The sequence below is a fragment of the Neoarius graeffei genome, chromosome 18 (assembly GCF_027579695.1).
Source record: "Neoarius graeffei isolate fNeoGra1 chromosome 18, fNeoGra1.pri, whole genome shotgun sequence".
NCBI classification, from domain to species: domain Eukaryota; kingdom Metazoa; phylum Chordata; class Actinopteri; order Siluriformes; family Ariidae; genus Neoarius; species Neoarius graeffei.
The window spans coordinates 23,821,708-23,846,386 of NC_083586.1; the positions used below are offsets into that span (position 1 = coordinate 23,821,708).

The 24,679-nt window shown below is 42.0% G+C and overlaps 1 protein-coding gene across 5 annotated transcripts in view; it reads right to left on the reverse strand.

Moving 5' to 3' along the window:
* Positions 1-24,679, reverse strand: part of mad1l1 (mitotic arrest deficient 1 like 1) — a 115,359-nt gene that overhangs the window by 47,261 nt on the left and 43,419 nt on the right. For all 5 annotated transcript variants that reach the window (XM_060898577.1, XM_060898574.1, XM_060898575.1 and 2 more), the window contains 4 exons: positions 14,747-14,891; positions 11,630-11,770; positions 11,445-11,501; positions 451-542 (listed from right to left, as the gene is read on the reverse strand). In XM_060898577.1, coding sequence (XP_060754560.1) covers positions 451-542; positions 11,445-11,501; positions 11,630-11,770; positions 14,747-14,891 — 435 coding nt within the window. The remainder of the gene's footprint in view (positions 1-450; positions 543-11,444; positions 11,502-11,629; positions 11,771-14,746; positions 14,892-24,679) is intronic.

Below are 24,679 nucleotides of genomic sequence, written 5' to 3' on the forward strand. Positions count from 1 at the left end.
TACATGCTCTATTTCTATATGCCCAAGTTTGAACTGAGTCATTTTGGTTAATTTAATACAAAACAGAAATGGTCAGACACAAGCACGCGGGAATGTATTTTTCCAATTTTGACAGCGCATGTTTTTTTAATGCCGCACCGTAGACAGCGAACTTTTAAACACGATCAAACATAGGAAATGAACAACACAAAGCATGGCTCAAAAACAAAAAAGTTAAATAAACCCTGCTGATAGTTGATGGTGTTGCAACACATCAGTGTTATAACCCAATCTCTACCCAACCACCCGTCATTTTAATTCTCCTCGGATCAGCACCGACCTCACATTTGGCCTTGGGAGAGTTCAGTTAACGGAAATCCGTCACACGACGGAAAACTTTAATCCATGCACATGTGTAAGTGTACATAATCTCTCTCTCACACACACGCACACCATTTACAGGTCTCTTACCTTAAGAATTTAATCTCCTCCTCTGTTGCTATGGGACTCGCCTCAGAAACAGAAGACTTCTGTTCTTTCAGAGCCTTCAGTTCCTCAGCAACCTGACACACACACACACAGTGTTAATGCAGTTGCTATGACGATGTGGAACCTGAACACAGTTGTCTTCATCTTGTTTAAAGTTTGAGCTTCCTGTGAACATTCTCAGTCCTTTGTGCTTTTGACCAGTTTTCTTTCATGATACGAGCTCAAATGAGGAAGCGGGATGAAGTCCAGTGCCACTGTGTGACAGTTTGATGCAAGTGCATGACATCACACTGAAGTGTATCCACTCCTCTCGCCTGATAACATTAACATACTAGCTCCCCCCCAACTTGTGCGCTAAGGCAGCGTGACCGATTTGACTGATCATTTATTTTTCTATCAATCACTTTATTTCTACTGCATTTATTCATACACAGCAAATTAACTTATGAGAAATAACAGTTTTTATTCTGTTTACCAGACTACATTTAATACAGTGGTGCTTGAAAGTTTGTGAATCCTTTAGAATTTTCTATATTTCTGCATAAATATGACCGAAAACATCATCAGATTTTCACACAAGTCCTAAAAGTAGATAAAGAGAACCCAGTTAAACAAATAAGACACAAATATTATACTTGGTCATTTATTTATTGAGGAAAATGAGCCAAGATTACATATCTGTGAGTGGCAAAAGTATGTGAAACTTTGCTTTCAGTATCTGGTGTGACCCCCTTGTGCAGCAATAACTACAGCTAAACGTTTCCGGTAACTGTTGATCAGTCCTGCACACCAGCTTGGAGGAATTTTAGCCCGTTCCTCCGTACAGAACAGCTTCAACTCTGGGATGTTGGTGGGTTTCCTCACATGAACTGCTCACTTCAGGTCCTTCCACAACATTTCGACTGGATTAAGGTCAGGACTTTGACTTGGCCATTCCAAAACATTAACTTTATTCTTCTTTAACCATTCTTTGGTAGAACGACTTGTGTGCTTAGGGTCGTTGTCTTGCTGCCTGACCCACCTTCTCTTGAGATTCAGTTCATGGACAGATGTCCTGACATTTTCCTTTAGAATTCGCTGGTATAATTCACAATTCATTGTTCCATCAATGATGGCAGGCCGTCCTGGCCCAGATGCAGCAAAACAGGCCCAAACCATGATGCTACCACCACCATGTTTCACAGATGGGATAAGGTTCTTATGCTGGAATGCAGTGTTTTCCTTTCTCCAAATATAACGCTTCTCATTTAAACCAAAAAGTTCTATTTTGGTCTCATCCATCCACAAAACATTTTTCCAATAGCCTTCTGGCTTCTCCACATGAGCTTTAGCAAACTGCAGATGAACAGCAATGTTCTTTTTGGAGAGCAGTGGCTTTCTCCTTGCAACCCTGCCATGCACACCACTGTTGTTCAGTGTTCTCCTGATGGTGGACTCATGAACATTAACATTAGCCAAATGTGAGAGATGCCTTCAGTTGCTTAGAAGTTACCCTGGGGTCCTTTGTGACCTTGCCGACTATTACACGCCTTGCTCTTGGAGTAATCTTTGTTGGTCAACCACTCCTGGGGAGGGTAACAATGGTCTTGAATTTCCTCCATTTGTACACAATCTGTCTGACTGTGGATTGGTGGAGTCCAAACTCTTTAGAGATGGTTTTGTAACCTTTTCCAGCCTGATGAGCATCAACAACGCTTTTTCTGAGGTCCTCAGAAATCTCCTTTGTTCGTGCCATGATACACTTCCACAAACATGTGTTGTGAAGATCAAACTTTGATAGATCCCTGTTCTTTAAATAAAACAGGGTGCCCACTCACACCTGATTGTCATTCCAATGATTGAAAACACCTGACTTTCACCTTCAAATCAACTGAGGTTCACATACTTTTGCCACTCACAGATATGTAATATTGGATCATTTTCCTCAAAAATTAATGACCAAGTATAATATTTTTTGTCTCATTTGTTTAACTGGGTTCTCTTCATCTACTTTTAGGACTTGTGTGAAAATCTAATGATGTTTTCAGTCATATTTATGCAGAAATATACAAAATTCTCAAGGGTTCACAAACTTTCAAGCACCACTGTAAAATTCAATCACTTTTAGGGGTGCAAGCAGCAAAGCTGCTGAAATCCTACAGCTTTTATAACAATAATGATAATAACCATCTCCTAGGTTCCTGACCTAGGAGATCTCTCACAGCATTGGAATTACTGGCTCACTCTAAGGGGTGAGCTATAATGTGTATTTACATACACACACACATACATACATACATACATACATACATATATATATATATATATATATATATATATATATACACACACACACACACACACATACATACACACACACATATATATATATATTTTTTTTTTAATGTGATTCCTTATAAGCTTCCAAATCTAATAGACCCATTACCACCAATTTCCACCTGGAAATTTTTCTGCCCTTTTCAAAAATAAATAAATAATTAAATAAATAAAGTGAAAGTTAAATGAGCTCCTCAGAAGCTGTTTATCCCATTCTCACAAAATTTCATATCTTCTGCATACGATCCTGACAAAAAAGCTGTACAAAGAATTCTGATCCGATTATCGGTTTCAAAGTGATGCTTCAATCAAATTCAAAGGTGTGACCCATCGTAACTCAACAGCCAATATGCTGTGATGAAATGATCCAAACTTAACATTTGGACCTGACGAATCACTACAACATTCTTGAGACATGCAGCAAATTGTCAAATTCTGTCCATAGGAGGCACTGCAACTGACATGTCAATGTCTCATGACCCACTTAAGCTATAAATATAAAAAAATAAAAATAAAAATTGATGGGGCTCTAGCTGGCCACATTTGTTAAAGTGCATGTAATGCCTCTAAACTCCACTTTTTTTCCCCATGTACAAATCAATCATTTTGTTGATTGACCATGTGTTTTCGAACCATCGCTGATCCATAAGGCTATAAAATTAATGGAAAATCACTAAGATTGGCCAATCTTCACGGAATCCGCCGAGACTGAACCGGAAGATCCCAAAGGGGTGTGTGGCATCAAGCATGTAATAATTTGGGTATCGATTTAGTTCATGTGGGGACAGAGCAGGCTATACTTCCTTAGGAGGCTGTGGTCCTTTAACATCTGCAGGAAACTCCTGTGGATGTTCTATCAGTCTGTGGTCGCCAGTGTCCCGTTTTACACCGTGGTGTGCTGGGGGGGCAGCACATCCAAGGAGGACACATCCAGGCTGGACAAACTGATCAGGCGGGTTGACTCTGTGGTCGGCATGAAGCTGGACTCTCTGGTGACGGTGGCAGAGAAGAGGTCTTTGGACAAACCATTACGGCAGATTCTACCGTAACTGGATCCATTAACCACTTCCCACAAAATAAGAAATTTTTCTTGTCCTTTTTTCAGTGAGGTAATATTTTCAAGATTGAAAATATGGTATTTGGTCTTCTAAAACAGCACGTAATTTAAAAATACACTGAGTATATCAATAAAAGATTTTTAAAGAATAAAGTTCTATTTCTTTGACATATCTGACACACATTTTAAAAATCCCTTTCATTATCCCTGTTGCTATCGTCAGTGAATTTCTGTCAGACGACCTGACGATGGACTCAGCCATTATGGATCTTTGGTAGTTATCGTGTGGAAGCAGGCTTTATCATTTTTGGGTGTCAACAGATAGAGTTGAAATAGATTAACAGCGAAAAAACTATTTCGTTCACGAGAGAAGCCCACAGTTATTTTTTAAAAATGCTATCGTCAGTCTGTCAGTCTAATGCACCTGACGATAGCAAAATTCAAGCCCTCACCACGCACATGTTGACTGACGCAAAGAGGAAATTCTACTGCGCGTGATTTTTGTGACAGCAGACATTTACTTCCGGGCAAGACTTGGAGTTCTGACAGCTAGATTTCATCAAATAAATCAAGGTAAGATTTTCAGTCAGCTATCCTGACGATAGAAATTTTTGACGATAGAAACATTGAGAAAATATTTGTGCATTCATATTTAAAATTTTTCTGGAGGAAAACTATCGTAAGTTGAGATAAATCAGAGCCGCTTGCGACCCTTTCAGCCGACAGGCCGTTTCAATGTGTTATTTCCCCGCGAAAGTGACACAGTCGTGTCTATCATCACTGTTCTGACAATTATTGCTGATATTTCAATTTTGAAAATAAATTTTATCTTTATTTCAATATTTTAGTTTATTATTTGGTTCAAGTGATGAGGTATTTAATATTATTACTAAATTTGTCAGATTAATAATGTAAGAAACAGTTTTGTTGCTATGAGTGTCTGTCAGAATATGATGGTAGACGTTAGTTTGTCTGTCAGATTTTGATGATCGAAACCGATGTGTTTCTATTGTCATTTAGCACGTCTGTCACGTCAGGCTTTTATTAATTAGTTACCAGGACTACTGTCCTAAAATTTACTGTGAATGTCCAAGACCCCAAATGCTACGAGAAAAACTTAATAGAATGATCAAAATAATCAATTCAGCAATTTAAGGAGATGGGACTTAACTGGCCTCTGTTATGGTAGAATCTGCCGAACCTCATGGACGATGCCAGTCACCCTCTGCACACTGTCATGAGCAACCAGAGGAGCCTGTTCAGTGACAGAATGCTCCTTCCCAAGTGCAGGACGAACAGACTCAAAAACTCCTTTGTCCCTCACGCCATCAGACTGTACAACTCCTCTCGGGGGGGGGGGGGGGGGGGGGGGGGGGGGTAACAGGAGGACAGAGGACGGGGGAAGGAGCAGTAGCCTAGCCTGACAATAAGCAATACCGGACAATGTGCAATATAATGTGCAATATCTTTCCTGCCCCCCCCCCCCCCCACACACACACACTCACCCTAACCCCACTTCTCCCCCCTCCCCCATATTTTATTCTTTTATATTTTAATATATCTAGAAGTTTTTCTCCATTTCTTTTCTCTGTTTATCTGTAATGATGCTGCTGGAATCTTAATTTCTCTGAGGGAACCCTCCCACAGGGATCAATAAAGTTTTATCTCATCTAATCTAATCTAACGTGTGCAGCAGTGGTTAGACCAGTCTCAATATGGAATCAGGTTTTGGAGAGAACTCCAATAGTGATTGGGATTCTTATATGTCGGATGAAGGGGCAGATGATTATCAAGGATATTACGGAGTAAATGGTTATCTGTTCGAGCCCCCAAGACGAGAAACTGCCAGTTCACGACAGTCTTCCTCTGTAGCGCACGTGAGACGGAGAGATAGAGCGAGAGAGATGTGCAGAACGCAGTGGCTCCCTTTCATCATATTCTCCTGGATAAAACAAAACAAATCGAGTTGCAATATTGCAATCTGAGAGTGTTTAACACGTTTCAGTTAATAATTAATGATCATTGCGCGTGCATTTTTCTTTCTGTTAAAGGACATCAGATATAAGATCAGATGTCGCGAGCGTGTAAATGTTGCTCATAATCCCGCATCTAGTGCACTGTGTGTGAGTGAGAGTGTGAGAGAGAGTGTGAGAGAGAGAGAGCGCGCCAATAGGGGAATCGACAAACTGTCCAAATGTCAGCTCAAACGTCATTTATTAAATAAATGGGTTTCTTTTTGCTCCAATAATTCCCATGTGGTTGTTCTGGTGGTGGTGAACACTTGATGAATCGGATTTATTATTAGTAGGCGACACGAAATCTGCCTGCTCCGTTTGCACAAACCTCGCCCACCGTCTCTTTAGATTTGTGTTTTTTCTCGGAAATTTGTGAACCGAATGTCCTGTTGTATCTGAATTTGAACATCCAAACACAACTCGGCACTTTCCCATTGTTATTTTTGTAAGATTCCTACAGCAATATCCAATCTCGTGGAATAAACAAGCACAGAGCCAGATGAACGGAAATGACCCAGATAACCAGGGTTCCATGTGCGAAGTCATGCGAGATTGGCCCTGAGGCAAGGCTGCCTTTTTCCAGGATCCAGCAGCCACAATTTATCAATAGTTTTGTGCTTGATGATAAAATAATTTATATTATTCCCCCCCTGCTTTATTAATTCACTTTGGCAGTTACCAACGATAGATATTCATTTTAAACATTAAGAATGTAGTTCTTAATTTCCCTGAGGGAACCCTCCCAAAGGGATCAATAAAAGTTTTATCTAATCTAATCTAAAGCATTACAAAAAGGCATTACATACACTTTAACACGTCCTTTTGGACAAATTGGCTCACTGGAGAAGGAAAAAAAAAAAAAAAACACTGGCAAAAGCCAATCAAATTTCAGCAGTCAATATTGACAAAAACGTACGTTTTCAAACTCGTCCGAGACCATGTGTCCGATTTGCATGAAATTTGATGTAAACCACCTCCAGATGATGCCAACAGAATTTTGATTCATCAAACCATTTCAAAATTATGAGCCAATTAAATTTTAAGATGTACCCCTACTGACCATGCTGAATATCTTGTGATGTACAAGTTCAGATTTTATCAAACTTGATACGCTTCACACTGGAACCACATCAGGTGATGCTGTCCATCGAGGGCGCTATAACTGAACCGCTGCAATACAGTAAGAACCGTTTAAGCTGAAAATGTGAAATAGTTCAGATCACTTCTAATTCCACCATTGTTTGCGACTTCTGCAACGCTGCTTGGACCACGGTGATTCCACCCCCCCCCAGACTAAATGAATTTGATTTTTTTTTTTTTACAGAGCAAATTAACACATTATGAAAATTCATTAAAGGGGAACTGAAGTCATTTTTAAACTTGCTTTATTTCTTAATTAACGTGTTATTCAATTACGTTTTCGGTTTTATTAACCTTATATCGTGACTTGTATTGGCATATTATATTACACTTATCGGCCTTTTCGGTTTTCAGCCGTGTTGAATCTAGTTCGTTTGGTCCACGGCAGGCGTCGCTTATCTGCGCAATCTTCACGAGACTTGTGCGAGACTTCAAACGTGAAGTGTCGGCGCCGCCATTTTGAAAACTGTTTACACAGCGGCCAGATCGTCATATCAGGCTTTCGTCTAAACGGGGGAACAGGGGCGCTGCGCCCTCTTACTCTCGGCGTGCGCCCCCTTACCGACTCCGTGAAAACATCCCAGCAACACTACGTGACAATGTGTCTGATCATCAAATACATTATAATTGCTCCAAAAATATTCCAATCATAGTAGATACACCGCCAGACGATGCAAAAACAATCCGAATTGGCGTTTTCCAGACTGAGGCGCCATGTTGTTTAGTTGTTTACTTGTCGCGGCTGCTCTCGCGAGATTTGACATGGGTTACATACAAGGTCAGCTGAGTTGTAGAGCGAGATTTCGAGACTGAATGACCTTTCACCCACCGGCACGGGAGCTTTTGACAGAAGTAGTTCGCGAGTTGTTTTTGTTGACACTTGGGCATTTAAAGATGTCATCCCGCGGCACGAAGCGGAAGAAAGCCAAAGACTGTCCGGGGCAGAAGAAGATTACTTCTTTCTTTTTCAATGTTGACAGACAATTTGTTACAATTTCCCTCTCAGATAGCCTCAGAATGTCCCATTGGAGCATTTTTCAAAGGCTTTGCATGGCGGGGGGGGGGGGGGGGGGGGGGGGGGGGGGGGCGACGACAACCGGCACCATCTCCCCCCGCTTCGCTCCCTCGCCATGGTGAGCGCCCTCAAACTAAATTTTTCTAGAAAAAACCCTGCATATCATTCCAATTTAGATTCATTTTGAGATTTGCCAGCTTCATCAGTGATGGAGAGTATTCCATACGACTTCGAACCAGCGTGGCGTAGAGAAGAGTTGGAAAGACGACAGGATAAGGACGAGTCTGTCACGCTGGTATTTACGTCATTACTGTCGCACAATTAAAACGTGCCAGATCAGGCGGCTGGTGGGTTTTCAAAATAATAAATACATATTATACTGAGCGCATTTCCCACATAATCCTCACTAAGGTTTTGGACAGCACTACAAAATGGCGTCCCCAGTATATAGTACCCTATATAGTGAGTAGGGAGCGATTTCAGACACAGGGAAAACTTCCGGCTTGATTACGTCAGCATTTGAAGGAGGGCGCGCGTGTCTTTTGACAACGTTGGCAGATGTTGGTCACTTTGATTTCCGCTGTACGTTTTACTTCCGTCCTACGATGCCTTGCACAGGTCTCAACGAATCTCGTTTACGGCCATCGCTTTGACATACTGTATGGACTGATATATTGCAGAGCATATTTCAAACACTCAGAATCTGCTATAGCAGTGACAAAATAGCTGTCAGAAACGCATTCCTACATTTTATAAAATGATATAAACAGAATTTTGATAATAAAAAAAATATTGCCTTCAGTTCCCCTTTAATAAGTTCATTCTATTTATTTTACCAGACTAAATTTATTAAAAGTCATGTTTTTGAATTAAAATTCATTTTACTGCAATGATATTTACAGACTAAATTAAACGAATTTTACTTTATTTGCATTTCCCCCCCCCCCAGAGACCACATTCCTTTGTTTGTTGGCTCACACAAGCAAGGCTTGTGAATTCAGGAAAATATCAATGAGAGAACGTTGCCGTGAAGTGAAACTAAAAGCTTCATTAACATTTGGTCTGCAGTAAAATCCTAAAAGTCCTACAGAAAAAATTAGTACCTCTGTGCTTGTGGGTAAAAGTGCAATTTATACACAGTACTGGGAGAAATCGAGGACATGATCAGATATGCCGTGTGACTGAAATACACTGACGCCATTTATTTTTCACTGAAAACGGTGGCTTTGAGTCGTGCAGGTCTCCAGGACACATCTGATCTCCTGCTGCTTACAGAGCGCTGAGATGCTACTGAGCTGTGACATCATGTTCTGAGGATGAACACGAGAGAGCTCGCTCAGAGAAATGGGACAAATCAAAGAGGAAATCTGGGCCAACGCTCCCTGAAGCACTTCCGTCCAGAAACGAGCGCTTCAACATTTAACACCATGATACTGTGAGGAAATGGAACCTTCTGAAGAAGCACTGCTGGATAAAAGGGCACGCTGAAAGGTCAGTGCCCGGCTGCCCGCTTCATAGCTGTGCGAACTGAGTGATTTAAAAACCACAGCACTGAACTGTGGTTAAGGGAAAAAACAGCAGGAAATAATAATGAAACAAAACCAACATGAACATCCGCCATTTCTGTATTGCACCTAGTCCAGCACCATGACACCACCAGGACACTGCCGATACTGATGGGTTGGGGGTTGATTCATTCTCAAATCACAGCAACTCTGACTGTAGTGCAGGTTTATATTAATACGCTCGCACTAATCGTTTCTACAGTAACAACTCATTCACAATTATCAACCAAGTACAGTCATATACAGTGTTGCTTGAAAAAGTTTGTGAACCCTTAAGAATTTTCTATATTTCTGCATAAATATGACCTAAAACATCAGATTTTCACACAAGTCCTAAAAGTAGATAAAGAGAACCCAGTTAAACAAATGAGACACAAATATTATACTCGGTCATTTATTTATTGAGAAAAATTACCCAATATTACATATCTGTGAGTGGCAAAAGTATGTGAACCTCTAGGATTAGCAGTTAATTTGAAGGTGGAATTAGAGTCAGGTGTTTTCAATCAATGGGATGACAATCAGGTGTGAGTGGGGACCCTGTTTTATTTAAAGAACAGGGATCTATCAAAGTCTGATCTTCACAACACATGTTTGTGGAAGTGTATCATGGCATGAACAAAGGAGATTTCTGAGGACCTCAGAAAAAGCGTTGTTGATGCTCATCAGGCTGGAAAAGGTTACACAACCATCTCTAAAGAGTTTGGACTCCACCAATCCACAGTCAGACAGATTGTGTACAAATGGAGGAAATTCAAGACCATTGTTACCCTCCCCAGGAGTGGTCGACCAACAAAGATCACTCCAAGAGCAAGGCGTGTAATAGTCGGCGAGGTCACAGAGGACCCCAGGGTAACTTCTAAGCAACTGCAGGCCTCCCTCACATTGGCTAATGTTAATGTTCATGAGTCCACCATCAGGAGAACACTGAACAACAATGGTGTGCATGACAGGGTTGCAAGGAGAAAGCCACTGCTCTCCAAAAAGAACATTGCTGCTCGTCTGCAGTTTGCTAAAGATCACATGAACAAGCCAGAAGGCTATTGGAAAAATGTTTGTGGACGGATGAGACCAAAATAGAATGTTTTGGTTTTAAATGAGAAGCATTATGTTTGGAGAAAGGAAAACACTGCATTCCAGCATAAGAACCTTATCCCATCTGTGAAACATGGTGGTGGTAGTATCATGGCTTGGGCCTGTTTTGCTGCATCTGGGCCAGGACAGCTTGCCCTCATTGATAGAACAATGAATTCTGAATTATACCAGCAAATTCTAAAGGAAAATGTCAGGACATCTGTCCATGCACTGAATCTCAAGAGAAGGTGGGTCATGCAGCAAGACAACGACCCGAAGCACACAAGTCGTTCTACCAAAGAATGGTTAAAGAAGAATAAAGTTAATGTTTTAGAATGGCCAAGTCAAAGTCCTGACCTTAATCCAATGGAAATGTTGTGGAAGGACCTGAAGCGAGCAGTTCATGTGAGGAAACCCACCAACATCCCAGAGTTGAAGCTGTTCTGTATGGAGGAACGGACTACAATTCCTCCAAGCCGGTGTGCAGGACTGATCTACAGTTACCGCAAACGTTTAGTTGCACAAGGGGGTCACACCAGATACTGAAAGCACAGGTTCACATACTTTTGCCACCCACAGATATGTAATATTGGATTATTTTCCTCAGTAAATAAATGACCAAGTATAATATTTTTGTCTCATTTGTTTAACTGGGTTCTCTTTATCTACTTTTAGGACTTGTGTGAAAACCTGATTGTTTTAGGTCATATTTATGCAGAAATATAGAAAATTCTAAAGGACTCACAAACTTTCAAGCACCGTTGTAAAATACACCAAAAAAAGTGTGTGTATACCTGTTGAGCTTGAAGTTTGAAGGTTCCAGCCTCCTCCTGGGCTTTACAAAGCTGAATCTACCACAACAGAAAAGAGGAAGAAACACAGCAGTGTATTATACACCCTATTATAATCAGTATCCTGGTGTGTGTGTGTGTGTGTGTGTGTGTGTGTGTGTGTAAAAAACAGGAATTCAAGTCTTCACCTCCATCTCAGAGTTGTGACTCTGGACTTTATGCAGCATCTCCTCAGCTTCTTTAACTCTGCGTGAGAGCTGAGGGGAGTACTCGCTAGCTGCTAGTTCACTGTCATACGACTCCAGGATCGCCCTCATACCATCACGCTCCTAACACACACACACGCATCAAAGAAACTGATTTCTAAACAGTGTTAATTCTGCACCTCAATACACCAGAACAGTGTAAGGAAAAACACAATCATGCATCTGTTAATTTCCCACACACCACCTGTTGAGTAAGGAAGAGTATGACATGTTTTATTCTCCATTTGTCTATTAAAGACAACAAATAAAAATCAAAGACTGAAAGAAAACTAATGGCGCGAGTGCACAATGCCTGTGTGTGTGTGTCATTTTAGAGTCGATTAAACAGAAAATCTAGCCCTGAAGCTACGGCCTGAAAGATCAATAACACCTCGTGATTCATTATCCAGAGGAGCGTTAAATGAACAAAAAACACAGAACATAGGCAGGAGTGTTTAGGAGGGACTGCGGAAAAACGCCAAGCCCTTATCTTATTTACACACAAACACAAAGCTGGGTTTATCTGTTCCTGTGTGCAGATTGCTCATGTTCAGTGAGCGATAACTCAGAGCGGCGTACTCTGATATTAAAGCGTAAAATGTGTCCATGTTAAAATAAATAAATAAATAAATAAATAAAGCTTTATTTCCTTTTATGGCATTCGGCAGCCGCCCGTATCCACAGCAACTTACAAGTGTTCTGAAGTCTCCATCTATAAATACTAGTGTTGCACCGATACCATTTTTTTGGCCCCGATACCGATACCTGGCTGTGCAGTACCGGCCGATACCGATACCATACCGATACCACTCCGTTTGAAATGTGTGTGTGTGTATATATATATATGAAGAGCTGCATACTTGGATGTAAAATCATCGCTATCATGGCTTTGTCAGGCTGCTGCTTACCTTTGTGAAACAGGAAAAAGACTAATACAAAGTGAATCCAGTAGAACTTTTTATTGCCTACCTGGTATGGATGACTGACAATAGTTCAATAAACTTTTAGCTCTCACAGGCCGAAATAGTGAGAAAGTAAAATTACATTAATAATTGTACTCGCCGGAGTTTCTATGCTGAAATATATCCAGACCGCCGACATTTTCTTCTCGTGGTTTGTTTTTCCTCCGAATGAAAAAGCTGCCCCTGTATTGGTTAAGAGCGGCTATTGGCCCGCTCTCATTGGTCTGGAGCAGGTCAATAGCAATAGCTGCTTGGCAGGCATGCACAGTGATCACGTGTGATCACACAACACAGAGTGTAGTGAGTGTCGGGAGAGAGAAGGCTGCGTTCAAGTGTCATACTAGCATCGGTAAATGGTATCGGCGCCCTATTTCTTGCTACTCGCCAATACCGATACCACCATTTTAGTGCCAGATCGGGGCCCCGCCCGATACTGGTATCGGTGCAACACTAATAAATACATCCTGATGCCAGTTCACGAGGTCACGGACGAAGGACATCAGTCTAAAACTAACAGAAAGAAAGGCACAGACAGCACAAAATGCATTTGTTTTTTTTTCTCTGAACTGAATACAAAGTCAGTTGAGAATCCCGAGACCCTGCTCATGCCCTGGACACTTCCTTTCCTACAGTGAAGCGCGGTGGTGGCAGCATCATGATGTGAGGACGCTTTGTAAGTCAACTGAAATTCTTTCTGAACGTCTGTGTGTTTATGTCGGGAGACACAGTTTAATCTGTTTCAGGGCAAGGTTGGAACGCAACAAAATGAAAAACTGAAGGGGTCTGAATATACAAAAAAAAAAAATCTAAAGTTAAAGGGGAACAGAGGGCAATATATAGAGTAAATATAACAATAAAACGCACATTAACGAACCTTATTCAAGACTTACAAAAGTTTTTTGTTCTAAGGTTGGAAAGTTATAGTGTTTTGAAAGTAGCTCGAGCAAACTATTTCTGCAGTTTGAACAGCCCGCCATGATATTAATTTTATCCAATCAGAATGCACGTTCATTTTCTCTGCGTAACACTCATGACGCATGTATGTGCCCAGTTGTGTTGGCTCATTGAGGTTGGGAATAGCACGTGTGAAATGCCTGTTTCTGCCTCTTGCGACGATTTCACAAGTCCACGGGTGGCGCCTATCTCATTGCAGCAAATAAATTCTGCTGGACTCGTGAGCAACTCCACGTTACATTTTCCACACGAGCACCACGCCGTGTCACCTGCACGCAGACGCTCTGCCCCACGCTCGCCACGCCCATGGTCAGCATCAGTCTCATCCTCGCCATCATCCGAGCTTTCTTCTCTTATTTCATCACCGGAGTCGAGAGTACCTCTCCTAGCTATTTTAAGTTCGTTTCTTAAGACAAGGATTTTTTAAGATGTTACCTTGTTGACAGTTTCGGCGAGAATCTTCCGCCTTCTTCAAAACAGTCACCAGATGTGTCCTGGGGGAGCGACCTGACAGCAGGAGGCGTGAACTACCTGTCAAATTGGGCGGGACGTTCACGCCTCCGTAGCGTAACATCAGCTGATAAGGCACGTCACCACTCGACATCTGGTGACTGTTTTTAAGAAGGCGGAAGATTCTCGCCGAAACGGTCAACAAGGTAACATCTTAAAAAATCCTTGTCTTAAGAATCGAACTTAAAATAGCTTTAATAGTTAGACATAATGAACTTCCACTACATAGTACCTCTCCTAGGTTCAAACTGGTACCCTTCTAAGCCATAGCCTGCTTGCAGTGTGTCTTGCGGGATCTCTTCGTATGATTCGACAGAGCTGTCGCTTTCGCTTGATGCGCCCGACGCCATGATTACACGCTTCTCTCCTCTATTTCGGAGAGTTCCGCTAGTGCAGTGGGTAGCGCTGACGTCACGGTCTTTTAAAAATGGCGACTCTTGTGCGGTTTAGCGTATAAAGTATTATATTTACAATTACCAAGATATTTCGTTGTTTTCTAGGATATAAATTTGATAGAATACTTAAGAATACGTTACTTTGTCACATCAGCAACTGTATATATTATATTTGGTACCCCTTTAAGAGAAACATTTGGTGAATCCGACTGAATCATCTTTGCCCAAACAGATCAGACCTTGGTCAAGAGCAGAACTCTCTTCTGTAGGCGGCGGACCAGTGCATCCTGATTTTCCCGCTTCTTCTGCTCCTCCAGGGCTTTGGCACGAAACTCGGCCGTCTCGGACTGCAGCTGCACGAGAGTCTTCTCCAACTTGCGAACGCTGACAGACAGAGAAAAGGACGTGAAAGAAACAAAGAAGTGCACAGGTAAAACAGACGGTACGTTAGAGGAAGCGCTCCGTCAGCGAGACAGATAAAGAGGTCATGTCTTTCAACGTGTACATCAATCTGCACATCCAGATGTTCACTACAGACAGGTGGAGAAGGAAAGCCGTGTGTTGCTGCATTCCTCTGCAGTAAACATTTTATAGACTGTTGAACAGTAAGATATAAAAAGATAAAACAGTGAGTCTTCGCAGTTAAGCAGCACAGCGGTGTGTGTGTTCATGTGGTGAAAAATCAATGAGCAGTACAGAACACTGAGACACACAACACAGACATGTTTGCGTTTTTCACTAAATAACTCCCGAATTCTAAAAGTGTGAGCTGCTTGCTTTGCTTCATTTCCCGAAACGAGTCTTATTTCCATTTCTCACGCACTTCTGCTTCTGTTTGCTGCTGCTTCTTTAGCATTTAAATTAATTAGCCTTTGCAAATAGTGTTAATATTTTACACAGAGGACTGCTGTGTTCCTTCAACATGAAATAATGAGATTTATTTAAATATTTCTTGTTTAGGTTACAACGACGCTTGTAAACAGCTTAGCTTCTAAATCCATCTTTATTTTAAGGAAATTTACATTCCCTCATAAAGCATCATCGTGTTTTGATTAAAGCGGAGTCTTCCTCCAGGGGCTGTGGCGGTGGAGATTAGAATTATGTTGTGCAGCTTGATGAAAATGTTGCTGAGCGCTTTCATCTCAAGAGACTTTCACTTTGCTTCACGATTTTTATGCCAAAATCAAAAGATTTTATATAAAAGGAGAGATTGTCATAAGGAGTTATACATCAGGAGACCCAAAACACACAGAGACAGCCAACCCCAGCTGAGAGTCGTTTAAAGATTTTTAATACCGAGATGATACCTTGAATTCGAGATCCACAATGATGTATTTCGATATCTTATCAAAATCAACAAAGCATACGTTACTGTATCTACTACTGATGGCACTTGACTCCTTCTCTGTGACCGTCCTCTCTCCTCTCCATGACTTTCTCCTGGACTGAAAGGTATATTCATTCAGTCATAGCTAACATGTCTGGGATATGAAATCTGCAGAGAATAGAACTTCGGTTTTGAGATGACGCCTGAATACTAATAAGTGTCATAGTGGTTCTTGAAAGTTAGTGAACCCTTTAGAATTTTCTATATTTCTGCATAAATATGACCTAAAACAATCAGTTTTACACAAGTCCTAAAAGTAGATAAAGAGAACCCAGTTAAACAAATGAGACAAAAATATTATACTTGGTCATTTATTTATTGAGGAAAATGATCCAATTTTACATATCTGTGAGTGGGGGAGAAAAAAAAAAAAAGTGTGAGAACCTTTGCTTTCAGTATCTGGTGTGACCCCCTTGTGCAGCAATAACTGCAACTAAGCGTTTGCGGTAACTGTTGATCAGTCCTGCACACTGGCTTGGAGGAATTTTAGCCCGTTCCTCCGTACAGAACAGCTTCAACTCTGGGATGTTGGTGGGTTTCCTCACATGAACTGCTCACTTCAGGTCCTTCCACAACATTTCGATTGGATTAAGGTCAGGACTTTGACTTGGCCATTCTAAAACATTAACTTTATTCTTCTTTAACCATTCTTTGGTAGAACGACTTGTGTGCTTCGGGTCGTTGTCTTGCTGCATGACCCACCTTCTCTTGAGATTCAGTTCACGGACAGATGTCCTGACATTTTCTTTAGAATTTGCTGGTATAATTCAGAATTCATTGTTAAAACAAAACATTTTTCCAATAGCCTTCTGGCTTGTCCACATGATCTTTAGCAAACTGCAGACGAGCAGCAATGTTCTTTTTGGAGAGCAGTGGCTTTCTCCTTGCAACCCTGCCATGCACACCATTGTTGTTCAGTGTTCTCCTGATGGTGGACTCATGAACATTGGCTAATGTGAGAGAGGCCTTCAGTTGCTTAGAAGTTACCCTGAGGTCTTTTGTGACCTCACCGACTATTACACGCCTTGCTCTTGGAGTGATCTTTGTTGGTCGACCGCTCCTGGGGAGGGTAACAATGGTCTTGAATTTCCTCCATTTGTACACAATCTGTCTGACTGTGGATTGGTGGAGTCCAAACTCTTTAGAGATGGTTTTGTAACCTTTTCCAGCCTGATGAGCATCAACAACGCTTTTTCTGAGGTCCTCAGAAATCTCCTTTGTTCGTGCCATGATACACTTCCACAAACATGTGTTGTGAAGATCAGACTTTGATAGATCCCTGTTCTTTAAATAAAACAGGGTGCCCACTCACACCTGATTGTCATCCCATTGATTGAAAACACCTGACTCTAATTTCACCTTCAAATTAACTGCTAATCCTAGAGGTTCACATACTTTTGCCACTCACAGATATGTAATATTGGATCATTTTCCTCAATAAATAAATGACCAAGTATAATATTTTTGTCTCATTTGTTTAACTGGGTTCTCTTTATCTACTTTTAGGACTTGTGTGAAAACCTGTTGTTTTAGGTCATATTTATGCAGAAATATAGAAAATTCTACAGGGTCTCTTCCAGAAGTCAGAAAGCTGATTGGTAAAGTGTTCTCACTGATTAATCCCATGTTTAATCGAACTTCGTAACTATGAGGTTAAGGCATAACCCAACTGAAGCAGTGAAAACACACACACAAAAGTGTGTGAGCAGTTGGGGGTTAGGTGCCTTGCTCAAGGGCACTTCAGCCATAGACATAGATGGAATGGAAAGTGCTGTTCCTTCACAGTGTTGTGTATTGGGACGCCATTCGGCTGTTTTTGTTTCGATCGTTTACGTGCGAATCAGTTTATGGCGGCAATGATTGGCCTGTTGTTCATGAGTGCATATCTAGAACATACCAGAATAATTTGGACTGTTCAGGATATTACAGTGGATTGCTGGCTACGCCAAATTGTGTATGATGTAATGCCGCTCTTTCAAGTTCCATCTGGAAAGTTCGGCGGACTATATAAACAACGATATGCAGAAAAGAAGAGAACGGAGTTGACATGTGGGGGAGGTTCACGCCTTTGTGTTTTGAGGTCGAGGGGAGGAGCTGGGATGTCATCTTATTTGTAGTTCCGCATTGGTGTGGTTGAAAATTCAGAAGTCATCCCGATAGCCACATCTTTGTTAAATCCGCGGACTTGAAGCCGGTTGTTAATCAGTTGCTTATGGGATCATCACAGCAAGGCTTTCAGACAGATGAACCGCTCGGACTCGGAATTTGGCAACGCATCAGGGATCATTTTTCGGATTCTTTGCTTCAGGATATTTCATGGACTCTGAACACAGGCCAGTGTACTTTTTGTAATGCTGTTGAAATGGTGTCTTTTGCATGATATTCTCCTTTATTTTTTTTTTAATGAAAACTATTTTTATTTAATAAATCTACAAGCTGTATTCCAGTCTTTTCTGTTGCGTGTATATGAACTAAAATATGCAACAGAAAATTCAGCCACATATTTTCCTGCTGGTCCAGTGAATCGAACCATCGATGCTTTGGTCCAAGAGCTACTTCTCTAACCCTTAGGCCATGACTTCCCTCATGCAGGTATTCTCCTCTTCTTCAAAGTTTTAATAATCCCTCATGGTGCAATTTTTGTCTAATATATTGAAAATGGACACCAAATGTTTCAAGAGTTTTCAGTACCAAAATACTACAGGGATATTTTGTCAATCCTAGCTAGTAACTTCATTCATTCATCGTCCTTCCTCTTGTCCTGGTGTGTGTCAGGATGGGAGCAGGCGGAGGTGGTCAGTGCAGATGTTTCACACACTCCAGCTCCTCCTGTAGAATTCGCAAATGTTCCCAAGCCATCTATGGGATATGATTTCTCCAGCACGTCCTGGTTGTGCTGATGGAAGCCACCATCCTTCAACACAATCCAGGCTGATATTCAGACACAGAGGTGCGTCCTTTTGATTAAAACAACTGAACTGACCCCAGGTGAATTTTAATAAAAAATTTAATATAGAAACATTAAAAAGCCAGCTGAGGTCAACCTCAAGTCACAGCAAAGGAGCTGAACTGCAACTGTGAAAGAAAAAAAATATCCATTATGGAGTATTTTTGACGAAAAAGAATAAATAAAAAGGTCTTAATTCTTGCTGAACACAGGATATATTGAATAAAAATGCATTTCCAACAACAGCCTCGTTAGTGTCATGGCTCATAATTAGCACATTTTAAGCACCCTAAAGATTCTGGAGCCCATTAAAGAGAGAGCTGACATCAGAGTTCTTGTCTGACAACCAGTGAAGCAACAAAATGTACACTGCAGACATATGGCAGCTTCCGTGGACCGAATACCAACGAATTACAGAACACGCAAAGGAGTGAGAAAGAGACATGCTGAAAGAAAATATGGCAAAATCTGAAGATCACTTGGAAGAGCATCATTATGTCTATTAATTAAAATGTAAAGAACACCACAACCATCTACCAGAAATCAGTGAGCAGGTAAAGAAGGGATGTGTCACAATTTTTAAATTTTGTTTAAATACTCTGCTTTCGGTTTTGCTTTTGTAAAGATCACGCCTGCTAATAAACACTTCGATCCGTCTATCTTGTCGTGTCCTGATTACCAGATCTTTAACTCAGCCACATAACAAGTTGAACTCCTCCATACTCTTCCAGGTTTCCATCCGTTTGTCCGTGTAGAATGATGTCTGCAGCACCAGGTAGTTTGAGATGTTGGGGAACTCAACGGATGGATAATTTTCCAACTCGTAGGAAAAATCCTTCTTTGTTAGCGTGTAAGGATCTAATCCCATTGAGTGGTTTCTCTGTCCACTTCTTTTGAGTGTACTTCTTGGTTTTATTAGCTTGCTTGTTTGCTGGACACAAACATGGCAATAAGTTTGTGTTAATGGACCAGACTCCACTTTTGGATCATTAATCCCTTTTGACTGAGAATGCCCTGCATCCATGGTTTGGCTTCTGGCACATCCATACAGTTTTAAATACAATACCTACAATTAAAAACAGCTTGTTTTTATTGCATTTATTTAATCCCTGGGCTCCCGTCTGTAACAGGGAGTGATGTTGCATCCCATTAATACACTTTACAGTAGAGTATTAGATTCTAATAGAGTAGATGAGCCAAAATAACTGGGGATCTTTTTTTAATGGGCCCCGACTCGTTACAAGTATGAATAGGTGGGTCTTAAAGTAGAAAAGTTTGAGAACCCCTGTTCTAGATCATTCTAGAAAGCCATACTGGACTGATTCACTTCCAAGAACCTGAGTGTGTTGGAACGGCCCAGTCAAAGCCCAGACCTCAATCTGTTTGAAAACTGCTGTTCACCAACAAAAATGCTCTTCATCCAGTTTGAGTAATACTCCCAAGAGGAACAAGGGAAAACATCAGGTTCCAGAGGTGCAAAGCTGACCGATATCCCAGCTCTGATTACAGCCAAAGGTGGTTGGTTGTACCAAGTACTGACCCAGTACGTGAATACTTATTCAAGCAAAATCAGGGCTGCTTTTTATTTAATTTACCTCAGAGTCTCAATTTTAAAAATTCTGTTGTTTCAATTCCAGGTTGTAAGGCCACAAAATGTGGAAAGGCTCAAAGAGGTAAATACTTATCAATGCTCAAAAAAACTCATGTCCGATCATCCGAGACGACTAAAGTCTGTTCAAGAACGAGTAAAACTTTAATGGTAATCGTCTGATCAGACGACAAAAGTTAGCGCTGACAACCTAAGCAACACAGGCACTAAGAGAGCAGGGAACCAGTCTAAAGTAGTTCATCTCGTTTCACTGGAAATACATTAAGTTTTATTCATCAATACGACGATATATAAAAAGTACAAAAATATTTTGAGGAAATCATTGAAATTTTCTTTGTTCTGGTTATAATTCATCAAAAGTACGCGTGTTCGAGTGCACTGGAAAAGCTCGGCTCAGAGGGGTCCACGTAATTATACCAATTGGCTAAGAGCGACGAGGGTCAAGGACATCGTGTGCCAGCAGCGCGGTTGAAGCGGGCAGGTATCAAACTTGGAACTTTTATCTCACAATTGCAGTTAATAATAAACAATATCACTGAATAAATGTTCCCTACCTCTAACCAGTATATATAATTTAATTGTTTTGATGGTTTCATATATTTCATACATTACATTTATTTTCTAAATATTTATCAACATACTGCCATTGTGGCACAGAAGCCTGTGATTAGATTAGATTCAACTTTGTCATTGCACGTGTCACAGGTACAAGGCAACAAAATGCAGATTGCATCTAACCAGAAGTGCATAGCAGTAAATAAGTGTAATATACATAAATATAAATGCACAGGAATTACAGGGAATGGAATTGTATAATGATATGATAGATATTTACAGTATGTTTAAAATGTGCAATATGAATGAACTGTAGTGCAATGGTATGATACATAGATATTTGCAGTATATACAAAACACAGTATGAATAAACAGTGCAAATAGTGATAGTGCAATGAAGTCAGTTCAAGTCAATTCAGTTTGTTTGGGGGGGGGGGGGGGGGGGGGGGGGGGGTGTTTGAGCGTGTGTGGAGGGGGGGACCGTGGGGGAGCGGAGTTCAGCAGTGAGACAGCGGGGGACCTTCCTGAACCTGGTGGTTTTGGTCTGAAGGCTCCTGTAGCACCTTCCAGAGGGCAGGAGAGTGAACAATTTGTGTACTGGATGACAGGAGTCTTTGCTGATGTTTATGGCTCTCCTGAGACATCGCTTCCTGTAGACATCCTCAATAGCAGGAAGTGAGGCTCCCACGACACGCTGGGCAATCTTCGCCACTCTCTGCAGTGCCTTCCGGTCCGAGACAGAGCAGTTCCCATACCACACTGTAATACAGTTGGTTAGGATGCTCTTGATAGTACAACGGTAGAAGTTCACCAGGATGTCTGAAGAAAGGTGTTTTTTCTTCAGAGTCCTCAAGAAAAAAAAAAAAAAAAAAAAAAAAAAAGAGATGCTGGTGAGCCTTCTTGACCAAGTTGGAGCAGCTGGTTGTCCAGGTGAGGTCCTGCGAGATGTGGATCCCCAGGAATTTGAAGCTGGTCACATGCTCCACTGCTGCACCATTGATGTGGATGGGTGTGTGTGTGTGTGTGTGTGAGAGAGAGTGAACATTCCTCTTGAAGCCCACGATGAGCTCCTTGGTTTTATTGGTGTTGAGCAGCAGGTTGTTCTCGCTGCACCACACAGACCTCCTCCCTGTAGGCTGACTCATCGCTGTCCTTGATGAGGCCCATCACTGTGGTGTCATCCACAAACTTGGTGTTAGTGTAACGTACAGGTCTGCAGTCATGAGTAAAAAGGGAGTAGAGGAATGGGCTCATCATACAGCCTTGTGGTACGCCGGTGTTTAGGATGAGGGTGGAGGAGCAGTGATGGTCTAAACGAACATGTTGGGGCCTGTTTGTTAGAAAATCCAACAACCAGTTGCAGATGGGAGCACTGATGCCCAGATCTGTGAGTTTGGTGATGAACTTGGAGGGAATGACAGTGTTAAATGCTGAACTGAAGTCTATGAACAGCATTCTGGCCTATGTGTTGCCATTATCCAGGTGCAAGAAGACAGAGTGCAGTGCTAGGGAGACTGCATCTTCCGTGCTCCTGCTCTTACAGTTGGAAAATTGGTGGGGGTCCAGGGTAGGGGGAAGACAGGATTTGAGATGTGCCAGGACCAGCTGCTCTAAACACTTTGTAATGATGAGGGTGAGTGCTACTGGACGGTAGTCATTGAGACATGTTGGAGTGGAGTGTTTTGGTACTGGCATGATGGAGAAGCAGGTCGGAACAACAGCATGGGCCAAAGACATGTTGAATAAGTCTGTCAGGACCCCCGCCAGCTCCCCAGCACATGCTCTGAGCACACGTCCGGGGATGCCATCAGGGCCTGCAGCTTTGTGTGGATTGATCCTGCTCAACACTGCTTTGACATCAGTAGGGGAGAGTGTTAGGGGTGGGTGGTCTGTAGTCATCCTTGCCCGGGATGCAGACTCCTGGTTGTCCTTCTCAAACAGAGCATAGAAATAGTTGAGCTCATTAAGAAAGGAGATATCAGAGGATGGGAGGGAAGGGTTGTTGGACTTGTAGTCGCTGATGACCTGAATGCCTTACCACATACGTCAGGGGTTGGAGTTGGAGAAGTGCTCCTCAACCTTCTGTTTGTAGCAGTGCTTGGCCTTCTTGATGCCACACTTCAGGTCAAGTCTGGCTGCACATCTCCTGATCTGAAGGCACTGTTGCGGGCTTTCAGCAGTAGACAGACATCCCTGTTCAGCCAGGGTTCATGATTTGGGTACAAGGTGATCATTTTCTGGGTGGTGATGCTGCCTAATGGTGGTGGTGATGTAGTCCAGTACAGAGGAAGCGTAGCTCTCAATGTCTGTGTGGGAGTGACAGGTTGCTTGAATGGCAAACATATTCCAGTGTGTGTGTTTGAATTGGTCCTGCAGCACAGTGTCTGTCCCCTCTGGGCATAATTTATTGTTATTATGGGTTTCACACGTTGGATGAGTGGTGAGTACTTAGGGGTGAGAAAAAGAGAAAGGTGATCTGACTGTCCTACATGGGGGAGGGGTGTAACTTTGTAAGCTCCAGCTATGTTGGAGTAAACATGATCCAGTGTCTTATTTCCTCTTGTGTGGCAGGTAGCATGTTGATGCAGTCTGGGAAGTACTGTCTTCAAGTTGGAGTGATTAAAGGTCACCCACAAAAATAAAGGCAGCCTCTGGGTGGATTTCCTGCTGTTTGCTAACGGCTGCATGCAATTCTTCCATTGCAAACTTAGCATTAGTGTCTGGTGGTGCATATACAGCAGTAACGAAAACTGATGGGAGTTCTCTTGGGAGGTAAAAAGGTCTACATTTAACCATGAGAAACTCCACATTAGGTGAGCAGTGTCTCTCAGCGATAACAGAGTTTGTGCACCAAGCTCTATTTATATAAAATGCACAAACCTCCGCCTCTGGTTTTGCCGGAGCCATCGACAGTCCTATCTGCACGGACAGCATGGTGTCCTGCTAACTCAATAGCATTGTCCGGAATACTGCGGTTTAGCCATGTCTCTGTAAAGATCATGACACTGGAGTCGAAAATCCGTTTATTGCTGGTGATGCAGAGTGATTGGTGGACAGCCAACATAGGGTGTCTCCCATTGGTTGTAAATCGTGATATAAAAATCGCAAACACATACAGGACCCGCTGACTGGCAGTTCACATACTGAAGCCAAGCGGAAATGTTCGGCGTCTGTTGTTGTTGTCCGAAGAAAACTACAGCTAAAAAAGCTCTACTTAGTCAGAAAGAAGCGAAGGATAGATATACCAAGAGAACTAAGAAACCTTTCTCACATGCACACTTCAAGCACAGTGAAATTTATCCTCTGCATTTACCCATCTGAAGCAGTGAACACACGCACACAGAGCAGTGGGCAGCCACACCAGAGTGCCCAGGGAGCAGTCAGGGGTTCAGTACCTTGCTAAAGGGCACCTCAGGCCAAGGCCGCCCCATGTCAACCTAACTGCATGTCTTTGGATTGTGGGGGAAACCGGAGCACCCGAAGGAAACCCACGCAGACACAGGGAGAACATGCAAACTCTACACAGAAAGGCCCTCACCGGCCGCTGGGTTCGAACCTTCTTGCTGTGAGGCAACCGTGCTAACCACTACACCACCGTGCCGCCCACGTGGAAGTTAGAATTTACAACCCCGATTCCAAAAAAGTTGGGACAAAGTACAAATTGCAAATAAAAA